The sequence below is a fragment of the Melanotaenia boesemani genome, chromosome 13, assembly GCF_017639745.1.
Source record: "Melanotaenia boesemani isolate fMelBoe1 chromosome 13, fMelBoe1.pri, whole genome shotgun sequence".
In the NCBI taxonomy this organism is placed as follows: domain Eukaryota; kingdom Metazoa; phylum Chordata; class Actinopteri; order Atheriniformes; family Melanotaeniidae; genus Melanotaenia; species Melanotaenia boesemani.
This window is the reverse complement of record NC_055694.1, coordinates 4,415,153-4,427,321: the sequence shown is the minus strand read 5'-3', so window position 1 is coordinate 4,427,321 and position 12,169 is coordinate 4,415,153. Positions and strand designations below refer to the sequence as shown.

General features: G+C 42.9%; 1 protein-coding gene across 5 annotated transcripts in view; it reads right to left on the bottom strand.

Annotated features, from left to right (window-relative positions):
- Positions 1–12,169, bottom strand: part of vps13d (vacuolar protein sorting 13 homolog D) — a 71,170-nt gene that overhangs the window by 38,995 nt on the left and 20,006 nt on the right. For all 5 annotated transcript variants that reach the window (XM_042002960.1, XM_042002961.1, XM_042002963.1 and 2 more), the window contains exons 17-25: positions 11,749–11,879; positions 10,685–10,817; positions 8,332–10,602; positions 8,055–8,206; positions 5,412–6,461; positions 5,218–5,308; positions 3,361–3,487; positions 3,095–3,275; positions 1,112–1,294 (exon numbers count right to left, since the gene is read on the bottom strand). In XM_042002960.1, the coding sequence (XP_041858894.1) occupies positions 1,112–1,294; positions 3,095–3,275; positions 3,361–3,487; positions 5,218–5,308; positions 5,412–6,461; positions 8,055–8,206; positions 8,332–10,602; positions 10,685–10,817; positions 11,749–11,879 (4,319 nt within the window). The remainder of the gene's footprint in view (positions 1–1,111; positions 1,295–3,094; positions 3,276–3,360; positions 3,488–5,217; positions 5,309–5,411; positions 6,462–8,054; positions 8,207–8,331; positions 10,603–10,684; positions 10,818–11,748; positions 11,880–12,169) is intronic.

The following is a 12,169-nucleotide window of genomic DNA, read 5'->3' as shown; positions in this document are numbered from 1 at the left end:
TGGAGTTTTAATGATCAGACATTCCCAAAAACTACTGACAATCCACTGTAAGAATAACGTGACACCAAGAAGAGAAAGTGCCATAAAAATGATCCAACAAGATTAAAGAGATTAAATAAAAACCAAGAGTCTAAATAACAAGGAACCAATTACGAAATGAGCAGCAGGTGAGACAATCAGCAAAAGACTACAGAAAGGAATAAACCTACAACAGGAAATAAGACCAGACACTAAGAAACAGACAACAGAAACCCAAACCGAAACCTAGAGACCAAGACAGGACCTAAATGAGCGCCCGCTGAGTGTCCACCTACTGTGGGGAGCCGATTCTTTAGACCATTGTTCAAGAACATTAAAACAAGTCACATTAAAAATCCTTATCTGCATTTTCTGTGTTCTTAGATAAAAAGGCGATGTTTACTGTGATGTTCTCTGTTCATTCAGTCATGACAGCGCCCCACATCCTCCAATAAGTCATCTAATCAGCAGTTCCTTAGTGTGATTATTAAACCAGATCTGACCAGATTCAGTTAACATAACAAAATCATGCAGCTTGGTTCAGGTATGAAAAGACCCTTAAATATATGACTTTAACCAGTGATCTCCAACCCTGGGACTCCAGGCTCATTATCCTGCAGATTTTAGATGTTTCCCTGCTGCAACACACCTGGATCTCTGACAAGCTATGCACAAGTCTGCTATTGAGCCATTAATTTGAGTCAGGTGTGTTAAAGCAGGGTAATATCGGAAGTCTGAAGGATAGTAGGCCTTGAGGACCGGGGTTGGGGAATCCCTGACTTAAAGGTAAAACTAACACCTTGTTAGTAACAGATACTTCACAATCTTCAATTAAATATCAGGCAAAACTGTTTTCATTTAACATTTCATATCAGATTCAAACTAGTTAAACAATTAAAACCAGAAGATGGTGAAAATTATTCCTTAAAATTATATTTTTGTTTTGTTTTTGGCAGATATTTTAGGTATCTTTTGTCATACAATGAAATGCATAAATGAATCCAGTGAAGTTAGGTGGCAGAACGGTTGGGAGCACGGCCGTGTGACTCACCAGAGAGGGGAAAAAGGCATGAGCCATGGTGAGTTTCTCTACCTTGTCTCGGAGGGAAAATGTCCCATGAGCTCCAGCTTGCAGGAAGCAGTTCTGTACCCTCAGCTGACCGAGGTTCGCTACGATCACCCTCGGCGACTGTGAGCTCTCGGGGATGACGATGACCGGGGCACCGGCCTCAATATCCAGCAGGACCCTGGATGCCCGCTGTGGATGGTCACGCACCTGAATGCAGAAAAAGTTAAATAAACCAAAAGGAGGTCTCTTAAAGAAAAACTAAATTAGCAGACTGTACCAGGTCTATTCCGCTCTGCCCCATTAGGGCCACTGTTCTGCAGGTTTTAGATGTTCCCTGCCTCAACGAACCTGACTCTAATGGGTCATTGTGCAGGACCTGACAACAAGCTGTTGGATCCATTTAATTTGAATCAGGTGTGTTGGACCAGAGTAGCATCTAAAACCTGCAGGACACCGTCCCTCAAGACAAGAGAAAGATTGAAAACTTGAAAGGTGGTTTGACAAAAATAAATAGTCACTGAATTGGGAAAAGACATATTACACAATTTTCAGTAATAAAGACAAAAGTAAAGACAATCCAATTGATCTAGATGGTGTCAAAAAGTTCTCAGGTGTTCTGGTTAATGTTTCAGGTTTAACCTGGAAATCACATATAAAAATCACATAAAAATAAAAAAATCTAAACCAATTACCAAAGTCAAAGAGTTCCTTAATAAGACAGCATGAATGATGTTATATAACGCATTGATTGTGCCACAATCTATTCTACAGTCATTTAGCAGACACTTTTATCCAAAGCAACTTACATCTGAGTAAGAAGAACACAAGCAAGAAATCAAACAGGATATGACATCATAATTAAGAGGTAGTCAGACTGCTGTGAGTCCAGGTGGACCCAGGTGCTGTCATGTAGTGCTAGAGGCAGTGCTTTTTTTGCTTATATATATATATATATATATATATATATATATATATATATATACACATATATATAATAGTCCTTTGTTTAATTATGAGATCACAGTTTCATCACACAGCATCATCTTGGGCATAAGTGCACGCAGCTTATTCTGTGTTGAGTTGAGCCAAAGAGCTGGACGAATCTTTCTAACTCATTCCAATGAGTAGAAGAGTTAAGCTAAGTGTGGATATGCTACTTAAACCCCTGAATCTTTAGTTTGCTCTTAAATGTAGATAAGGACTCTGCGGATCAGATGGAGTTAGGTAGATCATTCCACCACCGGGGAACAACAGAGGAAACGAGTCTAGCTAACGATTTGGTGCCACGTTGTGGTGGGAGCAATAGGCGTCTTTCACTGGAGAGGGAGTGTAGCCTGGGATTAAGGAGTGAAAACAGACAGGAGCCGTTTGGGTTATTGTTTTGTAAGCCAGAAGCAGAGCTTTGAATTCGATGCACTCTGCATCTGGAAGCCATTGAAGAGCGATTAGCAGCAGAGTGACATGAGCTCTTTTGGGCTTGCTGAAGACCAGACGTACTGCTGGGTTCTGGATCATCTGCAGAGGTTTTGCAGATGTAAGTGGATTACTGTATTTTACAAATGACATTTAATGCACAGAAGAAATTAGCTAATGGAGTAATCTGGAACAGGGTGGAAAAGAAGCTAAATCAATTAATATATTAAAAAAGAGGGTTAAAGTTAATTTATTGAATAATATATGTTTTAATGGTTCTTCTGTTGTATTGTGATGCTTTAAAATGATGCAAGCCTTGTCAGGTAGAAGTGAGAGGTTATATTAGATTTATTTTATTTTACACTTGTTTGGTTGGTTTTTATTTTGTATGTATTTAGATTAAATTGTTGTGTTAAAAAAGATTAGTTTAGAAAGGGGTAGGATTCTTTCTGCTCCTTTTCATTCTTGTATTTGGATTGTGTTTTATGTGTTTTTATTGCATTATATCAAGAAAGATTTAAATAAACTGAACTAAACTAAATAGTCCTGCTGTACAACATCAGCATCTGTTCAATGATAGCAGGTAGCACTCACAGCCTGGCCCTCCATCGCGGCCCTCTGCCTGCCGAGCACATCCTGCAGCTGTGTGAAATGCTGGATGAAGGCTACCACCTCAGCCTGGAAGCGCTGGGTGTGGACGTACTGAACCGACGCCATCTGAAGAGACACCCTGATGTCACAGTCCCGTTTCAGGTCAGGATCAGGCTGGTCGTACCTTCATGGAAAAAAAAGTTAAGTTCACTGCAAACAGAGTAATTTTCCATTAGGCTCCTACATTCTGTTCAGAGTGTGAATTATACTTAAAAACGTTGAAAACGAGCGCATCCCCTCCCTGTGTGGTGAAGCGCTCTCTGTACAGGTCACCGTGTGGCGTCAGGTCACTCAGGGACAAACTTCCTAAGGTGCCGTGTACGGCCAAGTCACCGTCTGGAACATCACAGGATAAAACAACATTCACTATTTATTTGGACAAATCTGCCTCATCAAGTAAAATGAGGGATGGTTTGTGGCAGGGCTGGGCCATAAATCCATTTCATACCTTTTAAAATTAGCCGTTTATAACTATTTGTTTTTTATGAAAATACAGATTTTTTTTTAACGAAGAAAAACACGACAGAAACAAAGGAGGAAGGTCCTCCAGCAGGTTATGTACTTTCTTCTTGACATGGATTTAAACAACAAAAATCCACTTTATATTTAAACATGGTGCTGTTGCCGCTTTGTTCTTAGGGACGAGTTGCACAAGAATTGATGATTCTTTTAACCAATCAGTGGATTGCAATGTGTCAAGCTCCACCTTTTTGGTTCAAACCAGTAAAGCCTCGTTTCCACCAACGGGTGCGGGTCGGGGAGGGCGGGTCAACATGCAGTCTTTTTGCGTTTCCACACAGGACAACTGAGAAGGGTACCCTAATATCCGACCCAACTCGTCCTACTTTTTTGGGACCCTTCCGTTGGGGTACCAATCTAATTGACCTGACCCAAAAGGGTGGAGCTCGACACGCTGCAATCCGTTGATTGGTTGAAGAAAAAAAAAAAGTCACTTCCCGTGCGACCTGGCATAAAAACAAACCAGAAATGGCTCCTTGTTTTTCTTTTTGTTGAATAAGTCTCTGTTTAAAATGGCGCTATGAAGCACCGCCAAGAAGAAAGAACACAAACTGATGGATGACCTCCATCCTCCTCCTTTGTTTCTGAATCATGTTTAGGTCATACATTAGGGAGGCGCTGCGCTTTGATGGCGTCATGTTATCACGTTATTTAGGCATCTATCACTATCCAGCTGATACTCCGCCTCTCAGGTGAGGTTACGGTTGGCTGTGGAAATGCAACGAGATTACAGTCTACAATCTATATCTGCACCCTAACTGTCCATCCTGCATCTGTAGGTGGAAACGAAGCTTAAGAGTAGGACCCACATACAAGGGTCCTAAAGAAGTGGGTTGATTCGGGTTAGATATTCTGGTACCGTTCCCAGTTTTTGTCTGAGGAAGCTTAAAAAAATGTGTACTGAACCGGACCGGTTGGTGGAAACAGGGCTTTAGGGGCAACCATAATCAGAAAGAGGCCTGGTGGAAAGAGATCATGAGTGCAGTTGCGTTGCATGGCGCTAAAGACACTGTGGCTTCATGTACGGTGGAAAATCCAGACTTTATTGGTAACTTTTTGATGTTTTCTGGCAAGATGATTAACCACAAGAAATAAGTGTCTGAACCATGAACTAACCACTAAATGTTTTGGTTCAATGGCAGCTTGTATCTAAACAGCCTTCTTCATCATCCTGTTCACATTTTGGCATCATCAGACCAAGACCCAACCTAACACAGTGTGGTATACCCAACACTACTAGCTTTTGTTTCAATAAATTGTTTGAGATGTAGGAATTAGTATTGCATTATTCTACTTACATGTCCTACATTCATTGATATATCAATGTAGCATCAACTTTTTACTTTTTTACCTCAATTCCATCCAAAAGTTCCATAACGTGAACATTTTATGAGTAGTTTCAGAAAAGTAAAAAGTTGATTAGAATTGGAAAAATGAATTTGGTTTGAAAAAATCTGAGATTTTGGGGGATTTTTTTTGTGTTTTTTTGGGGGCCATATCTCCCAGCCCCGGTGTAAAGGAGGGTTGTTTTATTAAAGAATACGCACCTAGCATTTCCAGGTGAGCAGATAATTTGGACACACTTGCTCTGGCAAGCTCATTGATTTTCTTGTTCAGTACGAGAGACAAAGAATGAACCTACAAATGAAATCACAGAAAGTGTTGGTTAAATTTAAGACCTGCAACTAAAAGCATCAACAAACAAAATAAAATAAATAAATAAATAACCCATGCAACTCACTTTCAGGTCCACTTTTGTGTTGACGGGCTGTGCTGCCTCTTCCTCGCTCATGTCTGCTTCATATAACGAGTGTCCCGGCACAGTTTGTGGTGACATCGGCACCTTCACAGCGTGATTATTGGCCGTGGAGCCGATCCCAAAGAAGTCCAGAATGACCACCCACGTCTGCAGTGTGATCAGAACATCCAGGCAGTTAAAGTCCACGTCAACACTTCGCCCCACGCTGCCGTAGCGAGTTTTGAACTCTGGGTGGTTCTGGTCCACCAGCAGCACGTTTATATGAACTAACGAGTCATCAAAGTCCGGGGGTGGCTGAGGAGAGGACCTTTGGTGCGTAGGAGAAGGAGGTGGTGTGCTGGGGAAGTCTGGCTCCCTCTTGGACTTGCGACTGCTGGATGAAGGGGTGCTGGGGTGCCTCTGGTAGAGCTGGAAAACGTTTTTGGCCTCCTCGATGTGGGCAGGCAGTGAGCGGGGCATGTCTGGAAAAAGAGCATTTGATGCTGACGGACAGCTTTGGGAAAGATACTCCTTTGGACTGAAGGTGGAGGGTTTGGGAGCTCCACGAGACACCATCAAGTATTTGTATTTCGACTCAGGGTTTTGCTCCAGGAGATCTTCCATTAAGAGGGCACGCAGAGCCAGCTGCACTCCCAGTAAGTGGGGGTGATCTTTGGTAAAGTCTCCCTCCAAATCTTGGAAACGGACACTGACTAAGCCCTGGGAGCCCTGAGTCAGATCAGCACTGAGCTGGACCTGCAGCTCTGCAACATGTAAGGTGACTTTTAGCTGAGTAAACGAAGGAGAGAGAGCAGGATTCGGAGACTGAAGAGACAAAGGAGAGGAAAGGGACACATGGGAGAAGCTGATACTGGGAGGGTCCCTGGCAAACAGCCCCCCCTGGGGGTCAGGAAAGCAATGGGGTCTGGTGGAAGAGGGCGTAGGTGGAGGAGGAGTGGGCGGCTGGCTGGGTGTGACACGCTGCTCTTCAATCAGGGACAAATTATCCAACGTCTGCAGAACTTGCTCATACACAGGCTTGCACAGGAACACCTGCCACACAAGCCAAATATACAATAATTAATAATCAGACAGTAATTAAACAGTTTTCATTCATGTTTTAATTTATTCTGTCCAGTTAGACCTCGGATCTAAAGGTTATGTGGTGCTGAATTTATAAGCTGCATCATAACCTGAAGGCTGTAATCTAACATGCTTTGTTTTTTATTTACACATTTTTTTAAATAATCATCCAATTGTGTACTTATTTATTTAAATACAAATAAATATATATATATTTTTTCCATTCTGTTTTTATTGTTTTGTTTTACCCAAGAACACAGTTTTTATATTTTGCATTTCGCAGATGCTTTTCTCAGAGGTGAAAGGTGGTTAGGCAGTAGCGTTAAGGGTCTTGCCTAAAGTGTTAATATTCGTCCTCTGTGGGATTCGAAATCAGGTCTTGCGCAGGGGAGATGGATGCCCTGCCCACCCATGGCCTCTATGGCTATGGATGGGCTGGCAGCGTCAAGCTAGATGCTTATTTATATTTCTGTTTTTATATTTATATTCAAAAACTAGGGATTGGGGTTTATGTTTGTACAGAGGGGGGTGAGAAGTTCGGAGGATATGGGTGTAAATCTGCTGTGTGTGAAAGAGAGACAGAGTAGGATTAAGTGTGTCTTGTTATGTTAGATACTTGTGTTTGTGTGAAGGCTTGTGTTCTATTTTAAATGTGCATAATTTGATGTTTTTAATATTTAAAGCACTTTTTGCTGCTTTTGGTATGAAAAGTGCATCCTCCACCCACACTGTTCTCTTGTCAGTGTCACACAGCTCCAGAGCAGAGGATGATACATCAGGAAGGGTTGTACATAAGCAGGTGTAAAGTATGACTAAACGACTGACTCCATCACATCTGACAGCGTGAAATGCTGGGCTGGTCAGAAATGTTTGTGTGGCAATTTTAGAATTCATTTTATAATTTTCCTGTTTAAATCACTAAACAGACTGGCCTTAACTTACATGTCAGGCATTTTAGAACATTACACTCCACCAAGGGCACTGGGGTCTACAGATGAGATCCTAACCAGAGCTGATCCAGCTTTTTCAGTTCTGGCACCCAAACTGTGAAATGAGCTCCCCTCACAGGTCAAACTGGCCCCCACTCTGGACACTTGTTCAAAATCATTGGTTTTTAGCACAGTATAAAAATGATCTGGTCTCTGTTTGACTTTTAATGTATTTTAGCCTCTTAATTTCTTTTAGTGTATTTCAGTCTTTTAAAATGTTTTAGACTTTTCATTTATTTTTGTGTATTTTGACTTACTTTGTATCTAAGTCGGTTCTTTTTAATATTTTAATTGCTTTTGTGTTTAGATTACTTTGGTATATTTCAAGCATATTAGTGTATTTTGTTTCTCAAGTTTTTTATGTCTTTAGGTGTGCAGAATTTCTGGTTATGTGTAAAATGTCTTTATGTCTCTACATCTTCACCAATAATTATTCTCCTTTCCTGTGCATTAAACCAGATAGAGGAGGCTAAACTTAATGAGTTAACTAACAGTAAAATCTGGTTGTAACAAGTGATTTATTGGGGACTGGTTTTATTGTCTTAAAACAAAGACTAGTAGCTGCAGACTGTACCTGAACAGGGTTGACAAATTGGCCCTGAACCCTCAGTTGCCCTGTGCTCTTGTAGGGCTCCTCTGCTGTGAGTAAGGGCAGCTGGGCATCTTCATCAACAGGGATTTTCTCCAGGGTGAACTGGATTGTAGTGTCTTTCAGTATGTGGAAGGCTGATGAAGGAAAAAAAAGGGAGTGAACCACAATAAGAGACTGAATGCTTGAATTATTCGCATTATCTCGTGAAAGAGTGGCATTTGAAATGAACCTCGATAAAGAACTGAACATTTGTTCTCACCTTTTCCCCGACTGAGAGATTCGAAGAAGTCATGACGTGTGAATTGTGCTTCGTCTTGGCTGACGCTGCTGTGGCGGGATGGAGACATATTGTCGGCATTGTCCCGTCTGGGTGCCCGCTTCAAAACCAAATGACTCGTGTTGAGTGAGTACAGACGTATATCCTTCACTAACACTTGCAGCCTCTCTCCTTCTGAGTCTTGGCCATTGAGAAAATTGTGGATAGTTATGCTTCCCAGATGACCAACCAACAGCTCAGGGTGTCCAGGTTTACGGGGGATGGACACAACTGGAGAATCAATGCTGATATTTAGGGTCAGTTTCACAAAAAAAGTGTCTAAGGTGGATTCAGGCTCCTCCACAGGAACATCTTCCTCATCCTCGAATGAATACGCCCAACTCTGACTCAAAGTTCTTCTCCGTGAGGGAGTCTCAAAGAGGGAAACCATACCACTGTACTCTGCGGTTTTGGTGGCGAGGACTGTGGACACTTTGGTGGCAGCACTTTTTAACATGGAGCGGAAGTTGTCTTCCACTTCATTGGCCGACAGACTGAGCTCCCGCAAGAACTTGGCTGAGTGGTTGTAGTGTAGTGACGCCATCTCCAGCTGCAAGGAGCACTCGCCTTGAGATTTCTCCATGAGGCGAAAATTCAAAGCATCTGTGGGAGACTCTGGTGTGTTGGAAAGAAACGCTAACCGCTCAGGACTCGGGGAGCTGTCATCCACGTTGCCGATGCTGACTACAAATTGGCTTCGGCCTCCCTCCTGGGTCAGGTCCACGAGCTGCATGGACCCAAGCGAACCGCTGATGTTCAACCGGCTTCCCAGGGAAACATTGACCTTGGTATCTGTGATGCTGGCGGTGGCGATCTTCAGTCCTTTCTTCTCAGCGCCCAGGGAGCTGCCAGTGGACACAGTCCGAAGGAGAAGCAGGTTAAGGCGGTGGATCTCCACAGTTAGCTCCTTGTTCTGGTCATAGGTGGCCTGATAAGCCCTGTCGTCTTCCTCATTGCAAGGCTGTGTAGTGTGTTGTTGCATTGATGGTGACCAAGTACTCTCTTCTTTTGGGAAAGACTTCTGGAGGAACTTGAGTAGCTCCACCATGGTCTCAGGGTTGAGAATGATATCCAAGTTGTTGACCTGCACACTCGTAACCTGAAGGGAGCTGTCGAGGTTCATGCTGGGGCAGTCTGAGCTCACGAACTGATACTCGAGCTTAATGAGGGCTTCTTGGTCTTTGAGGATGGAAGTGAACGGGAAGACGCTACCAGCGGGCAGATCAGAGGATAACTCGGTATGGTTTCCCTGAAATTCAGGGGACCTTCCATCACAGGAGCCTGGAGACGGTGGCTGGCTTTCTCTAAGGCTGCCTGTGGGTATGTCAAAACTGAGATGCTTATGAGAAGCAACAAGGAGGTCAAAGTCTGAGCCATAAGTCTGTAAAGTGTCCACCAGGAGAAGACCATGGACAGTCAGAGAGACTTCAGCATCATAAGGTCGCTTTACAAAATGAGCATTTGTGCCGAAGACTTTGAGAACAGATATGTAGCGGCCATCACTCTCTACACCAAGCTGCATGTAGTTGATGTTAAATTCAGCTAACAGTAGACGGGACTCCACCAGGACTTCTCGAGTGTGCTGCTCTAACGTCATCACACTCTGAGTCAGATTCTTGGCTGAACCCTGCAGCTTCCAGGAACTGTCTTCCCTGTGAAAGATCTTGTCATGGCGGAGGGGGAGAGGATCAGGGGATATTACGTTAGGACCTTTAGCTTCACTTAGGTTCCCCTGGCTCACAGACGAACTGCTTAGCCTAGCGAGACAACTCCTCAGGGCGGTCATCTTCTCTAGGTTGATATGGACCTTCAGATCCGGCAGTGTTCCTGACAGCACAGCTCCGGGCAGCTGGGGGTCAGATGTGTAGCGCAGTCTCTGCTCAAGCTGCAGCAGCACGTTAAACTTTTCAACCACATGTGTGGGCCCTACTTCACTCTCCTGGAGATGTTTCCAGTTGTCCTTAAAGCGACCAACCATGATCTGCAGGTCCTTAAAGGACAAGGAGTATTTTTCATACAGCTTTCTGCTGTAGGCCTGTGCACCCTCCGGGGATCGGAGGCTGGGAAGTTCAGGGCTTTTTAGCTGCGTTTTTAAAAGTGTATCCAGTTCAGGTGGAGGAGACTCTGGTGGGGTGGCCAGAGGAGTCTGGTACTCATCATCACTCATGTCGTCCCTCTCAGGTTGAGTAGCTTTTGAGTTGACTGTGCTGTCATCTTCAAAGAAAATATAGTGGTGGTTAGTTGCTATTAGTTATAAATCTAAAGTGTGTGTGTGTAGAATAGTTGCCTATTTTACCTTGAGAGTTTGTCAGAAGAATCCTTCCTAAATCAACCACCACCAGCATGGGGTCACCTGACTGGAAGTCATCAGGAAAAGTCACCTGAGGTGCACAGATGTCCAGTTTCATGGTCCAACGCTTACTGTTTTCCTATAGAAAAACACACGGGTTATTAATGAAGAACTGCCAAACAATTCTAGGGCCCTATGAAATCCGTTTTAATTTTTTTCTAGATTGTTTTATTTTTCCCAAATTCTGTCTTTTTTTCCTCCTGAATTCTGTGTTTTACTCTGTAACCTCATGTTTTCCAGAGAGTTTGTGTCTATTCCTATGGTGATGTGAGGAAATTATAATTTTATTAAAGATATTATTATTTTAGGTCCAAAGGCAATGGGGTCAGAGACAGAGGGAGTGACCTGCAGCAAGCGGCTCCAGACCGGGATTAGAATCTGAACCAGCTGCATGTAGGAGCAGTGGTTTCTGCAGCCTACATGAGCCGTCTGCTCAACCAGATGAGCTTAACGCCATAGACATCCTTTTTTTTCCTTTTCCTTTTATACGCAGAAGTCTTTACTACATGTAGTTTTGTCAACATCACTTCTATTTTTTCCCTCTGACGTTCTTTAGAACAGCCTTCAGAGTCAGTGAGAGTAAAAGGCTGCTCTCATCTTCTGACAACGTTCCTCCTTGTTTATGCCGCTTCACCAAAAACAAGCAGCCATTTTATTTTTTTCTAGAGATGCGTGGCATTTTTAAACTTCTTAGACAACTTAAGTGTTTATGTTGGCTTCTTGGCTGTCGCTGACTTTCCGGAGATAAAAGTCCTGGCAGTTCAGGTGACTCACACAGGCAGCTGCAGCGCTTTTGACTCCCATCCTGCTTTTCTTGTTCATTTGAATTAACTTAATTTAGTTGGGAAAGCAAAAACTTCGACCTCATTTGAGCAAATTTCACAATATTCCACATTTTAACAACCAATTCCATTTTTATTGCCAAATTCTTTGATTCAGTCTTCATTTTCTTCATCGCAGAAATCATAGCGCCCTGCATTTTATGTCACATTTCATCAAATTTTTCTTACAATAAACTCCCCCACGAGCAGCTGGTCGATGGTTTGTCGGATCTCTGCCTTGGTTTGCATCTTCAGCTTGTTGTACTGCCTCCTGGCAGCTTCTGCCACTCTCAGCTCCAGCTCCGACTGATAACCAAAACCTGGGGGAAAAAGTTTTAATTTCAGTTATCTGCTGGTATTCTCCATAAATCTGAAATCATACTTGTGCTTTCCATTTTGTCACTTTCCATATGTCTGAACCATATTAGCAGATCAGCACAATTAACTAAGAGAACAAAAACTTTTATACAACATCCCCATGATGTTGCTTTGTTTTAATGCCATGCAAGTTGCAGAAGTGGTGTACCAGAGTAGGAAAGTATGACTGAGGAAGAGTTGTTTCCTCCAAACAGATAGATTTGGTCATCCCTGTTGAATTTCTTTGGTTATA